Below are 22,506 nucleotides of genomic sequence, written 5' to 3' on the forward strand. Positions count from 1 at the left end.
CCCTCCCTCCTCCCTGCCCACCTGCCCTTCCCCTCGTCAGCCGACTCTCTGCCCCTAGGTGTTTAAGTTGGTGAATGCTAACCTCAGAACCGCTGCAGCTTGAATATTGCTGTGGCATAAAGGAGGACGGAGACCTGCTGTCACCTCCGAGCAGTGACGGGCTGAAGCTGGTGTCACCAGGTCCTTTCAGTCTTCACAGTGGAGAAAGAACTCTTGGCCAAAGGTTTTTGGGGGAGAGAGACGAAGCCAACCGTCTGGTTTAAGTTAACGCCAGATGGCGCCCCTCATCAGTGTCCTTTTAAAAACATGCTGTAGCCCACTAAGATAACAATTGTACAAAACGGCTAAAATAGATTTTAGAATCATACAGTGTGTATCTTTGTTCATCTTCAAAATCAGACTGATCTTTGAAACTAGTTTTTAATCAAAGCTGGCTTTGTGGGAGTATAATGTATGCACTACTGTTTAAAACAATTAGAATGAGTGTGAGAACGTGTTTCTGTATGGTTGACCCCATTCATCATTAGTCTTAAGCTCAGTAGAGATGATGTACCCATGTAGACTAGCAGAATAGTATGTAGCGTGATCTCAGTTGTAAATAGAAAAATCTAATTCAATAAACTGTATCGGCCCTCAACATGTAGGTTCTAATTGTTTGGGGGCATTTCAACTCCAGAGCAGCAGTATGTTTCAGATTGGTGCTGTCTGCAGTTCATCATGATTTGCATGTGGTTTCATTATATCTGTTGCCAGATTTTGAAGGCCTTGGTATTCAAAACCGCAGATGCTCTTTGGTCTCCTCTGCCCCCCGAGCGGTGGTGCGTCTGCTGTGTGCCAGGCACGGGGCGGCAGTGCTGCTGCCCTTGTTCTCAGGAGCTGGTGACTTAGTAGAGACAGATACAGAAACAGATAGTTTTCACACACATAGATCACCACAGTGATAAGGAAAAAATAATGGTATAATAAAGGAACAGGAGCCCCAGCACACGCCTGTGATCCCAGTACTTGCCCAGGAGGCAAAGATGGGAGGGTTGCAGGTTTGCAGGCAGCTTTAGCAACTTAGATCCTCCATAACTTAGTGAGACCTTGTCTCAAAATAAAAAAATAAAACGTTCTGGAGGTGTAGGTCAGAGATAGAATGCCCCTGGGTTCAATCCCTAGTACCACCCAAAAAAACACAAAAAATGAATTGGAGCCCAAAGGAGGTTCCTGGAGACACCCAAGGCTGGCGCAGGATCAGCCCTGTGGGGGTGCACAAGGGTGTGGAATGTGACGGGTGCGTGGAGAGCTGCAGGAGCCCGATGTGCCTGGAGCTGACAGTGCAACAGGGAGAAGAAGATGGAAACGGGACAAAGCCCAGCCCCTCTGGGGTCTCACAGACTGCCGTGCAGCGAGATGTGACTCGCAGGCAGAGGCACTGCGAAGCCCATGGCAGTGCAAGCCTACCTGGACTGGCCGGGCCTGAGGCCACCTGCAGCGTGGAGCATGGATTGAGGGCAGCGTGGCTGCTGTGGTCGTCAGGAGAGCACTTCCCAGCATGCAGTAGGACACCATCCTAGGCAGGCTCAGAACACTGGAGGGGGGATGGCAGACTTCATATTCATCAGGGACAGAGATGCGGGAGGATGGGTGCGATCTAGGCCAGGCCCAGGTTTCTGGCTCCGTCCATCCGTTGGGGAAAGAGTCACGGGGATAGGGGGCAGGTAGGGACCACATCCAGGGGCACCGGTTCATATCCTGTTGGGGTGGCGGTGTCTTTTAAGGTTGACACCTGAATATCAGGTAAGTCTGTCCTCCTGCACGGGAAGATGTGGGAAGCAGAGAGTAAAACGACTCCTGTTCACAAAGCGGAAGTTACTGTGGTCTTGAGTTCCAGGAACGATGGGATTTGGTCCTGCTGCCCTGACTCGCCCACCTCTTGCCTGTTCTTGTTGCGTGGTGGCACGGATGCTGTGACCTTGTATGGATGCTGTGACCTTGTACCACCACCGCTGCCTCTCTGGCTCCCCAGGTTTTTCATTTTGCAGTTACCTTATCACAGGCTGGGGCTGATAAGCAGTGTTTGGACTCTGACACTGGTTATTCTCTTTTTTTTTTTTTTTTTTTTTTCAGTACTGGGGTTGGAAGCAGGGGAAAACAGGGGCATTCTACCTCTGAGAAACACCCTCAGCTCTAATTTTTTTATTTTTGAAACAGGGCCTCACTGAGTTGCAAAGGGCCTTGCTAAGTAGCTGAGGCTGTCCCTGAACCATAATCCTCCAGTCTCTGCCTCCCAAATGCTGAGATTACAACCCTGCGCCACCATGCCCGGTATCTCTCTCTTTTTTTTTTTTTAAGTTTTGCTTTTTAAAACAGCAGCTTTTCTAGGCATGGTGGCGCATGCTTGTAATCCCAGTACTTGGGAGGCTGAGACAGGAGGATCATAGGTTTGCAGCCATTCTTAGCTACTTAGCGAGACCCTGGTTCAAAAAAAAAGGGGGAGGTTGTGGATGTAGCGCGGAGGTAGAACGCCCCTGGGTTCAATCCACAGTACCACAAAATATTAAAAAGCAGCTTTAAAGCCTCCCAGAATCAGCACCACAGCATCACAGAGGGGAGCCAGGGGCGGATCAGACACCAGTCACATCCTTGGCCTGCCAACGGCCACTCCCACTGTTCATCACCGGGAGGCAGGAGCCACAGGGAGGTTTGTCCTGTCCTGAAATAATAGACACTCATGCACGCACATGCACAGGGGCCTCTAGCACCAAGAGGAGGGACAGCGGGGCCCTGCTGAGACCCAGACTCCTCCAGGGGACGCTGACCAGCAGCTTGTTTTGGGCAGCACCTGTTTTCTGGCTCTGGACCTCATGGAGACAGCGATGCTCACAAGCTTCACGGATTCTGATCAGTTGGCATTACCTCCGCGGCTGCCATAGACAGAGGTGACCGGCCTCTGTGCTGCCTGGGATGGCCCAGCGATGCCAGCGCAGGGCGCAGGCAGTACAGGAGCCCTCATCGAGCGGCAGGGAGCAGAGGTCTGGGGCATCACTGTCCCGAGGAACCTCGGGGTCCTGGTCCTCCTCTACAGAATACAAGTACTCAGAACAAACTCATCATCTTCAGATGCCACAAACTAGCCCCAGCAAGCTGGAAGGGGGAGAGAAGGGCAGAGAGAGATGAGAGCGAGAGACAACGAAAAAGATGGGAAGATAGAGACAGAGACATGCACGGGGGCGTTGAGATACACAGACAAAGCAGAAGAGTGACAGAAGGAGTGAGGGGAGAGGGTGAACGAGGGATGAAGAGAAGAAAGGCAGAGGGGAATCAGATGAGAAGTAGGGACCGGGACGGCAAGGATTGCAGTGTCGCCCGTGCCCTGCAGAGGGCGCGCCCAGCACTTCCCCTTTGCTCGGTTGCAGTGTCGCCCGTGCCCTGCAGAGGGCGCCCCCAGCACTTCCCCTTTGCTTACTGCACCTCTGCTCAGAGAGCAGCTTCCTGCTCTGCCACTTGCAGCCAGACTGGACACGCCAGGCGTGAAGCCAAAAAGATGGCGATGGGCGTGTGGTTTCGGGGCCACTTAAACCACTGCAGCTTCCGCCAGCTCTAAGTTGTGTTTAATTCCTGGCACACGATCCTGGGATTGCCTTTCCACCTTGCCTGGGAACCACTAGCAGGGAAATGTGTCCATTTTGACCAGTGTCTTACAATTCAAGGACCACCTGCTTAACACTTGGAGAGCCTCTGCCATTCCACACTCGGCTGAGACCAGGAGCTCGCATGTCTGAGACCCTTGAGGCCTTCTCACAGAACACCGCAGCTGCCCTTCATGTCTGAAATGTCCGCGTAGGCCCGCGCAGTGCCGCGTTTCTCCCGTGCAGTCCGGTCTGTAGACACAGGTGTCCGGATCCGGAGCTGCACAGGTGGCCTGAGCCCTTCCCGGGTGCCGCTGTGATGGTTGGAAACCACTGTTACATCTTACTGCCTTTAAAAATATTTTTATTTTATCCGGGCGTGGTGGCGCACGCTTGTAATCCCTGCGCTTGGGAGGCTGAGACAGGAGGATCGCACAGGTTCGAAGCCAGCCTCAGCTACTTAGTGAGGCTCTCAGCAACTTAGTGAGACCCTGTTTCCAAATTAAATTTTAAAAAAAAGGTCTGGGAGTATAGCCTGGAGGTAGAAAGCCTCTGGGTTCTACCCCCAGTACCACCAAAATAAATAAATAAATAAATAAATAATAAAATAAATTTTCATTTTAGTTGAAAATTGTTCCATACCCACAGGACAGTTGCAAGAATCAGAATTGCGTCTACACCCAGATACACTTGCCCCGTCTTGTCCCATGTGTCCCGTGTTCTTGGACGTGCTTGCCCGCCTTCTCCGCCTACGTGGAGGCCTGCTACCCCCGGCACTTCAGGATGTATTTCCTAAGAATGAAGGTCTCTGACAATCACAGTACATTCAACACTGGAAAACAATCTGCCAGTCAGATCCCAGTGGGTCTCATGATGCCCTTTACAGTGAGGTTATTCTATTTTTTCACCCCTTGCTGTTCTACATCCAGTCTAGGGTCAAGTATTCTGTTTAGTTGTCATGCCTCTTTGGTGTTAAGATCCAGAGCATTTAGTTTTATCTCTTAAGGCATTTACATTCTGAAAGTATACCATCCGTTTTTTGTGCGTGTGGTGCTGGGGATGAAACCCAGGGGCATTCTATCTCCAAACTATATTCCCAGCCAGATATTTCCTTCCTTCCTCTCCCTCTCTCTCTCTCTCTCTCTCTCTCTCTCTCTCTCTCTCTCTCTCTCTCTCTCTCTCTCTCGGGTCTGGGGATGGAACCCAGGCAGGGGCATTTGACCTCCAAGCCACACCCCCTGCCCTATTTTTATTCTTTATTTTGAAACAGGGTCTCACTAAGTTGCAAAGGACTTTACTAAGTAGCTGAGGCTGTCTGCAAACCAAGATCCTTTGGTTTCAGCCTCCCGAATGCTGGGATTACAAGAGTGCACCACCATGCCCAGTTTATTCTTTATTTTGAAACAGTATCTCACTGTTTTGGAGAGCCTCACTAAGTAGCTGATGCTGGCCATGAACCCAGATCCTCCTGTCTCAGCGTCCCAAGTGCTGGAATTACAAGCCTGTGCCAACCCGATTGGTGCCTGTGCTCTCCCAAGACGTCCTATGGGTAGGGATACAGGGTCTGTCCACACCCCTGCCCCGTGATGTTACTTTTAGTCACCTGGTCTAAAAGTAAGCAGGAAATTTTTAATATAAATAACCATTTACTGTGTAAAAGGTAGTTTACTAAAAAGAGCAGAAAGAGAGCTCTAAAACAGCTCAGCCCAAAACAGAGGATGAGCAAAGCAGGAACTTAGAAACTCACAGGTTCTCCCCAGGCTGAGAAGGACGCACTGTCCCGTGTGGAAGAAGAATGCCACTGGAGGTACCTTCCAGATGACAGAGAAAAGCCCTCCGCCTTCCCCAGCCCTCCAAGAAGTGCAGTGTGGAGTCCCCAGGTCACTGGCAGGACAGGTGAGCTTGGAGCAAAGAGGCGTTAAGTTGCTACCTGGTCCAGCTCAAGGGGTCGTACATGCGTTCGTGAGTTACCATTTCCCCCCGTCTATTAAGCCATCTCTGAGGACACCAGTCTTAAGCTGTTAGACTCTCCTGCTCCTCACCAAACGTCTCCCAAGATTTGGCAGCTGGGTCTTTACTGTGATAATTACCAAAGATGTCTCCAGTCCAGACTCCTCCTTTCCTTATTCCCCAGCCCATTTTCTCTTCTCTGTTGTATAGTTTTGTATATCCATTTATACACATTAAGGACTTATGGTCTCCTCCTCCTCCTCCTCCTCCTCCTCCTCCTCCTCCTCCTCCTCCTCCTCCTCATGGTACTGAGGGTGGAACCCAGAGGCTTTTCTACATCCAGGCTACACTCCAGCCCTATTTTATATTTTATTTATTTATTTATTTATTTATTTATTTATTTATTTATTTATTTTGGTGGTACTGGGGTGGAACCCAGAGGCTTTCTACCTCCGGGCTATACTCCCAGCCCTATTTTATATTTTATTTGGAAACAGGGTCTCACTAAGTTGCTGAGAGCCTCACTAAGGAGCTGAGGCTGGCTTCGAACCTGCGCGATCCTCCTGTCTCTGCCTCCCAAGCGCGGGGATTACAAGCGTGCGCCACCGCGCCCAGCTCAGATTCCCGTCTTTCAACAGTATATTTCATCTTTGTCCTTTGGAGGGAAGAGCTCGCCCAAATGCTTCCAGATTCGGCCAGTGGGAGCCCCTTCAAGTTGCCACCTGTATCCCGCACGTTTTTGAAAAGCTGCTTCATTTCTGACTAACAAGACGCCCCAGAATCCTCTCTCGTACCCTCCTGCGGCTCAGCCCTGGAGTCTGTTTCTCTGAGGAGTCCTGGTCCTGATACTGGGTGCTCATGGCTACTGGGGTCTCTCTGTTTCTCACCCTAACAGTTGACCGCTACTGTCAACTTTTTTTTTTAAAGAAGTCTTTAAAAAGCTTATTTTAACAAAAATAATTGGTGCTTTAAAATGTAAACAATAAAGACATCTGTAAAGAACAGAGTGCCCACAGATCACCCAGTTTAAGAGCAGTGTGTGCCTTTCCAGACCCTTCTCTGTGTACACAGAAACAGACTTGCTGATGGATCTCGGTTTTGCTTTTCACCATGATATGAATTTTATTGTATAGATATTTTTCTTTCTCTTCACAAAATAGCACGGTGCTCTTCCTGGGTCAGACCGTGGAGGTTTCCATTCCACTCTGGAGCTGCACGGATAACGTTGGCACCGCCATGAACCAACGCACGGTGGCTGGGCGCACAGCTCCCTCCAGCTTCGCTGTGGACGCGGCCACACAGTCTCTGCCTCTTCACACCAGGAATACGCCCCAAGACACATGCCCCTTGTTGATTTTGTCATGGTGCAAACATCATAGAGCCAGATGCCCCAGGCTGTCACTCAGTGAGGCTCCGGGATGAAGTCAAGACATGGTCAATAACACCTAGGAGGCTGCTGCTGCTGTGGTGCAGGGCACTGGCGTACGGCATGCCTTTTTTGTTTTTTGTTTTTGTTGTTTTTTGGGTTGCTTTTTTTTTTTTTTTTCTTTTTGTGGTACTGGGGTTCCTGGAAGCCCTTCTACCTCCGGGCTACACTCCCAGACCTATTTTATTTTTGGAAACAGGGTCTCTTATGCCAGTGCGGCTGGCTTCGAACCTGCGCGATCCTCCTGTCTCCGCCTCCCAAGCGCGGGGATGACAAGCGTGCGCCGCCACGCCCGGCCTTGGTTTTTTTTTTTTTTTTTAAATAATTGAGAGCACACTGTAGAGTACTGGAGAGTGTAAACTGGGCGTGGTGGCGCGTGCTTGTAATCCCCACACTTGGGAGGCTGAGACAGGAAGATTGAAGGTTCAAAGCCAGCCTCAGCAGCTTAGTGAGGCTCTCAGCAACTTAGTGGACCCTGTTTCCAAATAAAATATAAAAATATGTCTGGGGGTGTAGCCCGGAGGTAGAAGGCTCCTGGGTTCCCCAGTACCACACAGACACACACGCGTGTGCGTGCACACAGACACACACACACACACACACACACACACACACACAGTAGAGTATAGTTGGGCGTGGGGACACACACCTATAATCCCAGTACCTGGGAGGCTAAGACAAGAGGATCACAGGTTCAAGGTCAGTCTCAGCGACTTAGTGAGATCCTGCTTCAAACTAAAAATAAATACAGGACAAGGGGCCTAGCTCAGAGGTAGAACCCCCTGAGCTCAGTTCCTAGTACAAAAAAAAGAGTATAGAAAATACAGTAATACAGTCTTTATCATCAATTATTAAGTGCTGTGCATAATTTTATGTGCTATGGTGTGTGTTTCGGGGGGGGGGGATTGAACCCAGGGGCCTTCTAAATCCAGGCCACATCCCTAGACCTATTTTATTTTTTTTTAATTTGAAAACAGGGTTTCCCTAATTTGCTGAGAGACTTGCCAAGTTACTGAGGCTAGCCTCAAACCTGTGATCCTCCTGTCTCAGCCTCCCAAGTCTGGGGATCACAAACACGCGCCCCCACACCCGGCTCGCCCGTGGTTTTTCAACTGCTGTGTTTCCGAGTTCTTCTGAGTGTGCTATGTGGTGAGCATGCGGAAACCTTCTAATTTACTCACCGAATCCCTTCTTGGGTAGCATGAAGGGCCTTGCTAGGCGAGGAGAAGTTGGCACATGCACAGATCCTGTTCTGGAATTTATCCAGCAAAGAAAGTCAGACAAATGCAATAGGTATAATGTAGTGTGGAAAAGAGACTTGCTGTGTGCGCCCAGCATCTGGTACCTGTACACTCAAGGTCTGACCTAAGTCACTGGTGCCCTAGAATATGGTTTTCAGACTTTCAAGTTTGTATTTTATTTTTTTTTTAGCTGAAAAACTCATTACTCGGAGGCTGTCAACCTGCTACATATTGGATCACCCGGAAAATGTCAGAAATGTTCACACACAAGCTCAGCTCACACAGATCTGGTTTCCATCTGTCAGATGGGACCAGAACAGCTTGTGTAAAAAACTGCTCCAGTGTAGAAACTCACAGCACAACGGGCAATGGAACGGGCCTCCTCTTCCTCCTCTCGGGCCTCCTCCTCCTCCTCCTGGGGCCTCCTCCTCCTCTCGGGGCCTCCTCTTCCTCCTCTCGGGCCTCCTCCTCCTCCTCCTCCTCCTCCTCCCGGTGCCTCCTCCTTCTCCTCTTCCTCCTCCTTTTTTCAGGTCCTCCTCCTCCTCCTCTTCCTCCTAGGGCCTCCTCCTCCTCCTCCTCCTCTGGGGCCTCCTCCTCCTCCTCCTCCTCTCAGGGCCTCCTCCTCCTCCTCCTCCTCTCAGGGCCTCCTCCTCCTCCTCCTCCTTCTGGAGCCACCTCCTCCTCCTCCTGGGGCCACCTCCTCCTCCTCCTCCTCCTCCTCCTCCTCCTCCTCCTCCTCCTCCTCTCGAATCCTCTTCCTCCTCCTCCTCCAGGGGCCTCCTCCTCCTCCTCCTCCCGGACCCTCCTCCTCCTCCTCTTGGCCCCTCAGGCTGTGCTGAGCAGCGTGACAGCCGCAGCCCGTGGTCCTGGAGCCCCTGTGCAGAGCCCGAGGGCAGGGGCCTGCCTGTGCCACCCATTCTGGGCTTGTGTACTTACTTGTTTCGTGCGCCAGAGTGAGGAAATGGGCAGACGTCCGGGTTCCACTAGGCCAAGCCAGAGAGAGGACCTGGCAGAGGAGCTCGGCTCAGGACAGCTGTGGGCTAGTGGGGGACGTGGGCCAGACATCAGTGGGCATGGCAGTGGCTTCTCATCGCCCCAGAAGGACCCACGGACGGGACCTCAGCTGTGCAGAGGACATGCTGAGAGGTGGATTATGCCCCACTCAAAGCTGCTGTTGATGACAGCCATGATACAGAGGTCGTGGGCCTTGTCAAAAGGGCCAGCCCCTTGCCAGGTGTGGTGGCGCATGCTTGTAATCCCAGCATCTGGGAGGCTGAGAGAGGATCATTGCGGTTCATGGACAGCCTCAGCTGTTTAGTGAGGCCCTTTGCAACTCAGTGAGACCCTGTTTTAAAATAAAGACTAGCTGGGCGTGGTGGCGCATGCTTGTAATCCCAGCATTCAGGAGGCTGAGAGACTGGAGGATCGCGGTTCGCAGACAGCCTCAGCTACTTAGTGAGGCCCTTTGCAACTCAGTGAGACCCTGTCTCAAAATAAAGAATAAAAAATAGGGCAGAGGGTGTAGCTCGGAGGTCGAATGCCCCTGGGTTCCGTCCCTAGACCCACAAAATAAAATAAAATAAAGAATAAAAAGTAGGGCTGGGGGTGTAGCTCAGAGGTAGAATGCCCCTGGATTCCATTCCCAGTCCTGCAAAAAATTAAAAGTGCCAGAACCTTGCTTTTAATGAGCACTTGACCGTTATCTAATCTGAACAGAATGGGGTTAGCAACTTGCCCCGAGAGCGTACTGTACCCATCTCACTGATGAGGGGACCGAGGCCCAGAGACGCTGTGACCTGCCTAAGCCCACCCAGGGAGGCTGAGCTGACTTCAGAGTCCGGCTCTGCACAGTGCTTTCTCTGAGCAGGCCTCTGCCTGAAGAGGCTGCGAGACTTTCTACACCCAGTCACACACCCGCCGACTCCCCAGCCGCACACACGCAGACTCCCCAGCCGCACACCCACCGACTCCCCAGCCGCACACCCACCGACTCCCCAGTCGCACACCCACCGACTCCCCAGCCGCACACCCACCGACTCCCCAGCCGCACACCCACCGACTCCCCAGTCACACACCCACCGACTCCCCAGTCGCACACCCACCCACTCCCAGTTGCACACCCACCGACTCCCCAGTCGCACACCCACCGACTCCCCAGTCGCACACCCACCCACTCCCAGTTGCACACCCACCGACTCCCCAATCGCACACCCGCCGACTCCCCAGTCGCACACACGCCGACTGCCGTTTTACCATCCAGTCTCCTCTGCTGGGTCCCCAGAAGCTGAGGTTGTGGTCTGGTGCACAGAAATGTAGACATGCAGCCGGGCGTGGGGGCACACGCTTGTAATCCCCGCGCTTGGGAGGCTGAGACAGGAGGATCGCGCTGGCTTAAGAGATCCTGTTTCCAAAAATAAAAAAAATAGGTTTGGGAGTGTAGCCCGGATATAGAAGGGCTTCCAGGAACCCCAGTACCACACACACACACACACACACACACACACACACACACACACACACAATGTAGAGATGCAGAGGTGATGAGTCTGGCTTACATATTTTGGTGCCCCCCTCCCCCCAGTATAAATTGTGACCCAAAGTTGCTTTCGGGTGTTCCCGCTGGCTGCCTGCGTGAGCGGGGTACAGGCTGTTAGCTAACACTCATTACCCAGCACCCACCGGGGCCACAGGTACTGCGGCACCTGTCAGAGCTGATGATAAATATCTAGGCCAAGGGACTTTTAAAAAAATCTTTGCAGTAGAATGGAATACTCAATCAAGATGACAGGGTATTTTGGGGGAATAAATAAAGCACCAATACCTACCTGTCCTCTCTTTTCACTGCCCACCATGACCCGACCGCAGGGGCCGTGGGTCCGGCCACCCTGCCTCCTCTGACCTTGCTCAGGCTCTGTCTCCTGCTTCGCCTGGGAGACTCTGCCCATCTGTAAGGCTCAGCTCGGAACTGGCTCTGCACCCCTCTTTCCCGCCTGGCTGTCCGTCCTTCACACACCAGCCACGCTCAGCCCAGATGCGGCTCCCCAGGCAAGCGCGCCCTCACCTGGGAGGACGGCTCCAGGCCTCCAGCCCCTGCTCGCCCCGAGGGCGGAGGAGCTCGGCCCTTCCAGGAGGGGGCGCGCCTGAGCAAGCACCGCCTCCGAGCCACCACCACACCCGAGCCGCCTGCGGGAATCACCCTGGGACCCTTGGCGCGGGGAGGGAGGAGCGTGTGGCCCGGGCTGCCACAGCCACGTCTACGCACAGACACTTCTCTCCTTCAGGGGAGGAGACTGACCTCCACCTCCTCCGCCTGCCCAGCGCGCTGCCGCCCTGGCCTAGATACTGCCCCTCTGAACGGCTCGCCCCCTCCCGGCCCCGCCCCACCCTGCACCAGCCTCCCTCCACGCCAGGTCCCACCGCCCTCTTCTCTGTTCCCGGCAGAACTTGGGAATTTTTGGGCCCCCCAGTGACTATAGCTGAAGGCCTGTCGGGGTGCTGGAGCTCCGTCGCCCCCAATTCCTCCCTTTTCCTGTGCACTGGGCGCCTGGACACTGGGGCAAAAGAAAAAAGGGACCCCAGCAGACCACAGAGAAAAAAAACGCATTCCTTTATTCCGGTGGGAGAGGTTCCCCGGGGAGCCCCGGGGGCCCAGGCACGCGCCGACCCTGAGGCCGGCGGTGGCAGGGACGCTCCTGCCCCACAGGCCGCGCCAGGCCTGCTGGGGCCGCTGCTCCTTCCTCAGAGTCTCTCCAGGTAGGACCCGGGGACGAAGCCACGCTGCCCATTCCGCTCCACTGTCCACCAGCCATCCTCCCCTTCCAGGATGACTGCCAGGATGTCCCCTGCGCACATGTCCAGCTCGTCGGAGTTCTGGGCAAGAGATGGCAGGTGGGTGAGCCTCCTGCCCCTCAGTTTGTCACCAGAGGCCCCTCCGGCCACCTGGATACCCCAGGGGCCAGGGCTGCTCACCACACCCCAAGCCCACCGTCGTTCTGGCCTGGCGCCCCGCCTGGCTTGAGAAGTCCACATCCCTGAGCGGAGCCTCGGTCAGTGCAGCCCACACCCAGCCCCCCAGCCCTGAAGAGGGGCTGGCCACAGTCCAGGTGGGTGCGGCTCTCAGCTCTGCACCCCTCACCTCAACAAAGGGCGCAGAGTGGGGACTTGGCACAGCTGCCCCAGAACCTCCACCTACCCTCTTCCCCCAGGCATCAGAAAATCAGCCCACAGCACGGCTGACGGCTCCTGGCCATGGCTTCCTCTATACCATGGCCACAGGGGACAAGGCCCTGACCCTCACACCTTCACCCTCAGCAGCCAGCCCAGTGCCGTCAGCCTGTCCGATTGTGTGCACCTCACACACAGCCTTGTGCGTGCACAGAAGGCCCGGCCTGCGTGGGCTCCTGTGTGTGCAGATCTGACAGGTGCGTGCCCTGTGCCTGTCCCCACACTCAGCAGGTGTGCACCACAAGCCCCTCTTCAGCACGGCATGCTGTGCCAAGCGCCTGTGCCCCCAGCACACTCCAGCCACAGTACCTGTGTGTGTACTCACACCTGAGCACACGCGCTCAGGACAGGGCCTCACCTGCGCCGTGTAGTCATAGAGTGCCCGGTAGTCCTGTGCTGGTGGGACAGGGGTTCCCAGAGACTCCTGCACCACGATGGCTGCGTAGACACACTCATTCTGCTTGGGGGTAGCACTCAGGGTCTCTGTGGAGACTGAGAACAGGGCGAGGCCTGGACCCTGCCCCTTTGGAAGAGGCCTGCCCACACGGAGCCCCTAGGGTTCAGCCCTCTCCACTATGCCCTTTCTGTTGGAGGGTACACCTTTCCCCTTTTATAACCCCAGGGACCCCATCTATGCCATGCAGACGTCTTCCCAACCCCCACCAGGGTCACATAATGTTTGGGGACCTCCCATGTTACACCCTGTTACCAGCAGGAGCTTGTGAAGATATGGTCTTGGGGCTTCCGTGCAGCAGCCCGGAGAACCTGGGGGCAGGGAGGGGAGTGGGTGGGTCTCCTCACCTGACACCCCAGGCACCCTGGAAGCAGGCGGGTTAGACCGGAGAACTCCAGGACCAGCCCTTGCTCTGAGGGGGCTCAGGGTCCTTCCTTCCCCAGCAGGCATCATCTCTGTACCTGCTCCCTGCAGGCCCGGGTCACAGCCGGCCTCCACTGCCGCTCACCTCTTTATCATGCCGCAGGACGGCTGTGTGCCAGGGCTGCCGGGTGGCGGGGTGACCTCGCGGTCGTAGTAGTTCTGGTAGGTCACCGGCGCTGCAGACAGCGAGCCTGTGAGGCTGGGGCAGCGGGGGCAGGACGGGCCCCACTTTCCCATGCTAGCCCTGACCCAACCAGTACTGTTGGGTACCGCTGAAAACACACTGACGTTCTGGGCTCGAGATTTAGTGGAACCAGACTGGGGTAAGAGCTGGGAGAGGTTCCCCACTTCTAATCCCTATCTCCACCTCTTCCTTTTTTATTTTTGATACTGTGTATTGAGCTTAGGAGTACTTTACCACTGAGCTATACCTCCAGCTCCCCCTTTTGGTGGTACTGGGGATGGAACCCAGGGGCATTCTACCTCCAAGCTACACCCCCAGTCCTCTTTTTTTTTTATTCTTTATTTTGAAACAGGGTCTCACTGAGTTGCAAAGGGCCTAAGCAGCTGAGGCTGCTTACAAGTGTGTGCCATTAAGCCCAGCTTACCCCCAGGCCTTTTAATTTTTATTTTGAAAAAAGATCTTGCAGCCAGGGATGGTGGCATTCACCTGTAATCTCAGTACTTGGGAGACTGAGACAGGAGGATCATAGGTTCGAGACCAGCCTCAGCAACTTAGCTAGACCCTGCTTCAAAATTTAAAATCATCATAATAATAAAACAACAACATAAAGAAACAGGGCCTAAGTTGCTAAGAGCCTTGCTAAGTTGCTGGGGCTGGCCTTGAACCTGTGGTCCTCCCAACTCAGCCTCTCAAGTACTGGGATTACAGGTGTATGCCTCTTCTCCTTCTTCTTCTTTTCTCTCTCTCTCTCTCTCTCTCTCTCTCTCTCTCTCTCTGTATGTATGCATGTGTAAGAGAGAGAGAGACAGACAGACAGACAGACTGAGGATTGAACCCAAGGAAATTCTACCTCTGAGGTACACCCCCAGCCCTATTTTATTTTTATTTTGAAACAAGGTCTCACAGGGTTGATGAAAGTTTCACTACTAGCAGAGGCTGTCCTCAAACCTGTGATCTTCCAGTCTCAGCCTCCCACATACTGGGGTTACAAGCGTGCGCCACCATACCTGGCCACCTCTTCCTTCCGAATACCTGGAACTCCCCCTAGCCCTCTCCTGGGGTCTGGCCTACCTTCTCCACCCAGAAAGAAGCTTTGAGCTGGCACTCAAGGCTCTGAGGTCCTCGGCCAGACCGAGGGCCAGGCAGGCTGGGCCCCAGAGGGTGCCCTGGCATACCTGGGGGCTCGGTGCCTGTGCTCTTGGCCTGGATGAAGCCGTTGATGTCGGTGTCCACGCTGCAGCCTTCGAGCGTCAGCCGCACTTCCTCGTAAAGCTGGGGCAGGAAGAGCAGAGGTGGTGGGCCCGGCTTGCCCCTCCTCACCAGCCAGGGACCCCGCTGCTCAGCACCTGAAATGAGGGGCCTGGGGAAGGGACTTCCCTCCCCGGGGCGAAAGCCCTGGCCTAGGGCTTCCTGCAGACACACTTTCCCTGTTTTAGGGGTGAGGAAACCCAGAGAGGAAGATGACGTGTCCTCGGTCACAGAACAAAGATGCAGCGTAGCAGGCCTTGGATCTGGAGCCCGTGCTCCTGGCATCACCACTTGGGCCCAGGACGGCACTTGCAACAACAGCCTATGCGCAGAGGGGCTCAGGCAGGGCAGCTGCAGGCCTCGGGCTGCCCGAGAGCTTGTGGCGCGGCCACCATCACTCACAGAGCTGGAGGCCTCTCTGTAGGGGAGGGTGCTTTCCCACCCACCATGTGGGGCTCAGAAAAGAGATCTAGACCACCTGGGGTGGGGGGAACTGGACCTGCTCCTGCAAACAAGCACCAGGCCTGGAGCAGAGCCTTAGGGCCGCCCAACCCCTCCGAGCCTGCTCTCCCACCCTGGCCCAGGGGCAGCCTGGCCACAATGGCTCGGACCTGCAGGCAGAAAGCCAGAGGCCTGAGCTGGAGTACTGGGACCACCAGGTGATGCTGCCTGGTGCGGTGGACCTGGGCTGCCTGCCCCCAGCCCCCAGCCCCACCTCATCGTCCTTGACGCACTGCATGGAGAGCTGGTTGCAGTGCACCCATAGCGCGTTGCGGAGAATGGTCAGTCGGTCAGACTCCTGCAGCTGAAAGGCCTGGGATAGAGAGGACGCGGTGAGAAGGGGCTGTGGGGGCAGCCAGACCTATAGCGTCCGGGAGGGAGGTTGCTGCCTGGGACACGTAGTGAGAGGAAGCCCTGGTCCCCCATGCTGCCCACCAGCCGGGCCCAGCAAAGCTGTGGGTTTTGTCTGGGCCTCAGTTTGGGCTGTAGCAGGAAGCAGGCGAGGAGGGGCATGGGCCCAAAGCCAGGCGGCGAGTAGATGAGGAGGACAAGGGGTGACTGGTCCCGCAGCAGGAGAGGGGCTGGGTGCCCTCTGCATCTGCGGCTGCGCAGGCTCACCTGGCAGGTGGTGCGGTGCTCCTGCTCCCACTCGGCCCGCGCCTTCTCCAGCTGCTCCACGTTCTGCCGGTACACGCGCTCTGCAAGCACAGGGGCCCTCAGGGCGGCTGGGGCCTGGACCCACCACAGCCCCCACCGCCGCCCGCCCCTGCCCCACGCAGCCCTGTCCGGGGGTCTCGGCTCCCCAACAATGCTCTGAGCGCTGAGGGCTGGAGCCGAGTCCCTGGCACTCAAGTTCAGAGTCCAGATGGGAAACGGAGGCTGAAGGAGGGCAGCCATGCGCCCTTGGAGGGGCCGAGGGGCCATTGGGGCCCATGACCTATGACCTCTGCCCCTCATCTCCTGGTCACTGGTCTCCTAGCCAAGGGAGAGGCAGAGTAGAAGTGGGGAGAGCCTTCCTGGGGAAGGGAGGAGGCTGGGTGCAGGGAGGGTCAGGCTAAAGGGGGCCAGAGAGGGTTGGGCGCCTGCAGGAGGCTGAGAGGGAACCGGAGGGGCCCATCTCCAGAGCCGTCTCCACCACTGATGGGCTGCGTGACCTCAGGCAAATTACTAAAACTGTGCCTCAGCCTCTGTGTCTGTTAGGAAGGGGCTGGCAGCGGCAGCCACCCCTAGGTTGGTGGGAGCAGCCTCTGCAGCCGCGGGGTGAGGGTGGGCGTGCTCAGAGACACGGTGAGGCAGGACACCAAGGGGCCACCTACCTGCCTCGGCGGCAGACTCCTTGCACTGCTTGGCCTTGTTCTGGCTCTGAGGACACAGAAGAGCGGTGCTCAGCCCCGCCGCGGACCCCAGCCTCCTCCTGCTCCTCAGAAGGGACTCATTACATAGTCCCTGGAGACCCGGGGGGACACTCAGGAGCAAACTGGGCAAACTCCCTCCAGGAAGCACCCAGGTTGCTTCCATGAAAGTGGAACAGAGACAGAAGCCTGCGGTCCAGGAGGATGCAGTGAAAAGTGGGGGTGGGGCCCAGAGGGCACCTCAGACACCGGGCTGCACTTGGCCCAGCCCCTCACTGCTGCCCTGACTCCCTGCAGGCCCCGCTCTCTCCCAGCCTTCGCTTTCCTATCTGCACAGTGGGCCCAGGCACCAGCCTGGGCCGTGGACTCCGGGTTTGAATCCCGTCTCTGGAGCTTCCTGGCTCTGAGACCTGGGCAAGGCAACCCCTCCTGGGGCTGTTTCCTCTGTGCCCTCTGATGGTCCTGGGGCGGGGGGTGCCTGCGCCTCCTGCTTGTGAGCCTGAGGCCCCAGGAAGCTGCTGTGATGAACGGGCCCTTGGGTACAGCCAGGAGGTGATGGGGATGGAGATGACCCTCTCTGTCACACACACCCTGAGATGCTGGGGCCGAGCAGCCCGTCCCGCCCCAGCCCTGGTGACACCGTGGCCTGCACACCTTCTCCACTTGCTTCTGGTGGCCGCCGGCACTGACGCGCTCGAAGGCCTGCTCGGCGTCGTCTGAGTCGCGGCACTTCTGCTCGTACGTCTTCTTGGACTGGGGTTGCGGGGGGAGGTGTGACTTGGCGGCCCCCCACCCCCGATGCCCCCGAGCCCAGCCTGCCTCTTCCCTGTGGGGGACTGTGCGGATGGTGGGGAGTGGTCACCCACCAGGGACCCTGATCGAGGGCTGGGGCATGGGGTGGAGAAGGCAGAGGCTGCTGGCTGTCCTGCCTGCCCCGGGCCAGCGTTTCGGCGGGAGGTCCCTGCAGGTGCCACACGTCCTCCCTGAGCCAACCCTCTGCAGCTTCTCAGGCTCCTTCCCCCTTCCTGCCGGGTCCCGTGGACACTCAGGGATCCTCCTCCCTCTGCTCCCTCTGCTGCGGGGGTCACTGTGTGGGACTGTCCCTCTGCCCTTTGGTCAGGCCCCCAAGCGGATCCGCTGGGAGTCCTAGGTCCAGTGCAGCACCCCGCCGGCCTCTCTGCAGATGGAGGCGGGGTGGGCAGCCCGGGGCTGCCAGGAGGGGCGCAGCAGCCCCAGACTCCAGCTCACCTCCATGGTCTTCTTATAGAGCGACAGCTTGCTCTTCTGAACTCGGTCCATGACGGCCTCGTACTGCAGGGGACACGAGGCTCTGAGCAGGGGGCCGCGGCCTCAGGACGCTCCCCTAGGCCAAGAGGACGGGTGTCCCTAGGATGAGGCACAGCACCCCTCCTGCCTCTAAGGGGTGACAGGGTGTCCTTCTGCTCCCAGAGCACCTCCTTCACAATTACCTCAGGTCAGGAGGCCAAGAAGAAATCCAGGCCAGCGGTCCCGACGCGGCACCCTCACCCAAACATGCTGCTGACCGTCAGTGACACGCGCAGACGCACACAGAATCCATTCACACGCCCCGACACACCAGTCACTTACACAGTGCACGCATCTGGCTCACCCATGCATGTAGACCCCACGTGGACACATGGACCACTCAATAACGGTCATGCCCATGTTCACCGTGCACAGCCACGGGCTACACACTCACACGGGCACGAGGGGCGCACCTACACCCCCACCAGGCCTCCTGTTTAGATGCAGAAGGTGAAGCGGCCATGTTGGGGGGGGGCGGCGGGGGAGAAGAATGCGGAATCAAACGCCCCGCACTAAGATTGGGACCCTTTTGTCCCTGAGGTCTCAGGAGGGTCCGGCCCAGCAAGGAGACTGCCCAGGCACGAAGCCCGGACACGCGTGCACAGAAACATACACCTGCACGCAGGACCAGGCAAGGCCAACGTGCCCACCCTCCCCTGCACACGCACACGTGGCCACAGGGCCACCGCAGCACGTCACCACCCCTTGGCCACCAGCTCGGAGTAGCCGGGCCAGGGCCTCCCTGTGGCAGGGTCCCGCGTGCTCTGCAGGGCCCAGCTCCGAGCGGTCACCTCAGAGGCCGGGTGGCTTCTGAGGATAGCCGGGGGACACGCAGTCTGCTCAGGAAGACGAGTGCAGACTCGAGAAGGCCCAGACCCAGCTGGCGGCCGCGTGCGTGCAGCCAAGCTGAATTCAGGGCTGAGACCTGCTGAGAGCTGAGCCCTGTCCGGGAAGACGGAGGGGTCCTGGTTCTGGGCTAAGCACCCAGGGCCCTGGAGGTGAACAGGGCTTAGCCAGGCCCCTCCCCCACAATGTGGAGACTTCTTCCTTCACAGTGAGCTGTATTCACTGAGACCCCGGGAGCCTGAGCCCCCTCTCCCCAGGTGCAAGCCCAACTTGCTTGGGAGGGGCGCCCGCCCTTCTCGCCCTTCTGTCTCCCTGACAAGATCCTCTGTGTGCACATCCCGTGAGGGCACCTCACTTGCCTGCAATGCAGTCACCCACCTAGGGTCGGCGGCGCCCTGCACATAGGTGAGAAACCTCTGGATGCTCAGCTGCCCCCATCCCCCCCCCCCCCCCCCCGTGTCTGTGTCGGCCTCCTCAGCCTTGGGCCATGCAGAGGAACTGGCTCCCAACTTGACCGGCCTTCCTTCCTTCCTTCCTTTTTTTTTTTTTGGTACTGGAGATTGAACCCTCTGAGCTACACTCCAGCACCCTCTCCCCTTTTACAATTTGAAGGGGGGTTTTGCTGAGTTGCTGAGGGTCTTTGCTAGATGCTGAGGCTGGCCTCCAACCTGCGATCTGCCTGTCTCAGCCTCCCGAGGCCTGGGATTACAGGCCTGCACCACTGTACCCAGCTGCCTCTCTTCGGGACAAACTGTCCTGATTCATTTTCCAGGAGTAACTCAGGTTGGATGCTCTAGACAAACCCCAGTTGTCCCCAGCCCTCTACAGTGTGTGTAGCAGGATAATCACAAGGACCAGCATCTTCCCCTCTTCCCTAGTGGGGCCAGTCCCCTCGGTGGGCTGCTAGAGCGCAGGCGCGTGGGCATGCCCTTCCTCCACCCGAGGCCGGGGCGCTGTGCCCGCCCTCGCTGGCTCATCAGGACGCCCGCTGCCTCTGCCCAGCGCTGCTCACCTTCTTCCTCTGCTCCTTCTGCCTCTCGCGGAACTCCTCGAGGCTCCGCAGCTCCTCGCGCAGGTTCAGGGCCAGCTGGATGTGCGCGCTGCCCACGTGCTCCATCTCTGGGTGGGAGCCCGGCCTCAGCCACCCACAGCACCCCACACCTCCCCCCCCCCCAGATCCTCCGCCAGGCTCGCAGCCTGTGCAAAGCTGGCTGTGGCCTTCTGGCCAGAATCCACCTCCTCCGTGAGGGATCGGGGTTCCCGGACCTGTCACCCTGCAGCCTGGGGCGGGGACTCTTGGAACTTACGCTGCTTCAGGGAGTCAAAGGAGGTCCTCAGGGAGCTGCAAAACAGGAAGGTCCAGGTCAGCGGGGGCTGGCACCAGAGAACAGGAAGTCCTGGCTGCCCCCAGGGGGCTTTTATTTTGGTGGGAGGACCCTGGGGCTCACACACACACACACACACACACACACACACACACACACACACACAGCTGGATCCAAGGGACCCTCTAGTCATCTACATAGACCTAAAATGGGATTTCTGGAAGGCAAAGTTCTCTTTTTTTTTTTTTTTTTTGTACTGGGGATGGAACCCAGGGGCATTCTACCTCTCAGCTATACCTCCAGCCCTATGTTTTACTGAATTGCAAAGGGCCTCACTAAGTAGCTGAGGCTGTCCACGAACCGCCATACTCCTGTCTTAGCCTCCCAAATGCTGGGATTACAAGTGTGCACCACCACGCCACCAGGCTTTCTGTTGTTTTGTTTTGTACTGGGGATTAAACCCAGGGGCATTCTACCTCCAAGCTACACCACCAGCCCTTTTTAATTTTGAAGCAAGGTCACATTAAGTTGCTGAGGCTGGCTTCAAACCTGCAATCCTCCTGCCTCAGCCTCCTAAGTACTGGGATTGCTGGTATGCACCACCAGGCCCAGCTGAAGCTCTCTATTTGGAAAAGGTAAAGCAAGCCAGCCCCCTGCTGTGGTAGAAGTGGGAGAGGTCAAGCCCTCCCCACTCTTGTCTGCATTGCTAGAGGGGCCTAGCTCAGGATGCTCCCTCCGTCCCTCCCTCCCCAAAATCTCTCTCCTCTCGGGGCACTGAGTGCTCCTGGGATGGGGAAGCAGAAGGGGGCCGACCCTGCTCCTAGCAGGTGACCTGAGATGTCTGGGGAAGGTGAGGGAAGGCTGGGTCCTCAGGCAGGCATGGGCACAGTGGGAAGAGCCAGACAAAGGTGGAGCGAGGAGGGGAGGAGGCCTGCACAGGCATGGGAGCGGGGGCGATGTCCAAGCAGTAGGGCTGCCAAGAGGAGCAAAGAAAGACAGGATGCCCAGCTTCCTGGAATCTCAGCTTTAGCCTCTCTGCGGAGCGGCTCGCCTGCCCCCTGGTGGCCGTGCGGCCGCACGACACCCACCAGGACACCCTGCGGGCGAGGCAGGGCCGCTTCCGCCCACCTGCCGGCTAGCCCCAGGCAAGCTGCGCAGGGGACTCCCTCCTTTGCTTGGACAGTTGGGGAAACTGAGGCCAAGAAGCAGCAGCAGCCCGGAAGGACCCACAGGGATCCAGGCCCGAAAGAGGGCTGTGGGGTCCTAGGTAATGCCAGGCCCCTTGCCCTGAGCCAGCGGGGCCACAGACCAGCAGCCCCGGGTAGAAACCAGCCTCCTCCCCAGGCGGGCTGGGCTGAAATGTGGGGTGAGGCCGCGGGCGCTCTGCTGGACAGTCCGGACAGGCCTCAACTCTGCAGGCGAAGGGGCCTTTCTTAGCCCCGTTTTACACGTGAGCAAGATGGGTCTGCCCGGCCCGGCGTGGTGGCGCACGCTTGTAATCCCAGCATTCGGGAGGCTGAGACCTGGAGGATCGCGGTTCGCGGACAGCCTCAGTTACTTAGTGAGGCCCTCTGCAACTCAGTGAGACCCGGTTTCAAAATAAAGAATAAAAAATAGGGCAGGAGGTGTAGCTCGGAGGTCGAAGGCCCCTGTGTTCCATCCCCAGACCCGCAAAAAAAAAAAAAAAAAATAGGGTCTGCCCTACCCACCTAACTGGCAAGAGGCAAGCTCAAGGGCTGCCTCTGCTCCTTCCAAGAAAGGAGAGGTGCTGCTGCGACACCCCGTCTTCCCGTGGAGGTTAGGACCCGTCTGACCCTGGTACTGTGTCTCCATGGCGGCCTCCGCCTTTTCACATCTGCCCCCAGTGTCCTCATGGCTAACTTTTTGGCTGGGCTCTCAGGACGCTCAGCCTGCAATTTCATGTTCAAATACAGTCTACAAATGGCGCCTCTCATGTTCTCCCTACCACATGGCATGTGCCTCCAAGTCCCTGCGATGGCATCCCTATCCCCTGCTCACCCGCCGGCCAGGACGCGCTCTCTCCCCTGTGCGGCTGTGCCACAGTGAAGAGCTGTCAGAGACTGGGCAGGATCCTCCACCCGCCCGTGATGTCCTTATTCTCTCCAGTTCAGAGGAACAGAGATAATAATAATAATAATAATAATAATAATAATAATAATAAACCTCTCCTGGCAGGAAACCCACAGCGTTTCAGGTGTGTGACATTTAGGTTTGGAGGTGGGGTGGACCGAGGACTTGAGCGCTCACCCCTCTGGGGCTGTCCTTGCCAGCCAACCACGGAGGGGCTCACCGGAAGCTGGCGCCCCTCGCCCCCATTCCTCTTCATTTCCTGAGCCCCGCCTGGGCAAAGAGCAAGAGAGGCCCCAGCTCC

General features: G+C 56.9%; 1 protein-coding gene across 5 annotated transcripts in view; it reads right to left on the minus strand.

Moving 5' to 3' along the window:
* Positions 1-11,969: 11,969 nt before the first annotated feature.
* Positions 11,970-22,506, minus strand: part of PSTPIP1 (proline-serine-threonine phosphatase interacting protein 1) — a gene marked incomplete at both ends in the record, with an annotated part of 42,607 nt that continues 32,070 nt past the window's right edge. For 2 of the 5 annotated variants that reach the window (XM_080692079.1, XM_080692078.1), the window contains 12 exons: positions 11,970-12,101; positions 12,814-12,947; positions 13,165-13,220; positions 13,418-13,508; positions 14,692-14,788; positions 15,480-15,578; positions 15,884-15,963; positions 16,582-16,627; positions 17,272-17,370; positions 17,866-17,928; positions 19,802-19,908; positions 20,097-20,131. In XM_080692079.1, the coding sequence (XP_080548205.1) occupies positions 11,970-12,101; positions 12,814-12,947; positions 13,165-13,220; positions 13,418-13,508; positions 14,692-14,788; positions 15,480-15,578; positions 15,884-15,963; positions 16,582-16,627; positions 17,272-17,370; positions 17,866-17,928; positions 19,802-19,908; positions 20,097-20,131 (1,039 nt within the window). The remainder of the gene's footprint in view (positions 12,102-12,813; positions 12,948-13,164; positions 13,221-13,417; positions 13,509-14,691; positions 14,789-15,479; positions 15,579-15,883; positions 15,964-16,581; positions 16,628-17,271; positions 17,371-17,865; positions 17,929-19,801; positions 19,909-20,096; positions 20,132-22,506) is intronic. The other 3 variants (XM_080692075.1, XM_080692076.1, XM_080692077.1) reach the window with 3 other exon arrangements.

This window comes from Muscardinus avellanarius, assembly GCF_963383645.1.
Source record: "Muscardinus avellanarius genome assembly, chromosome: 3".
Lineage (NCBI taxonomy): Eukaryota > Metazoa > Chordata > Mammalia > Rodentia > Gliridae > Muscardinus > Muscardinus avellanarius.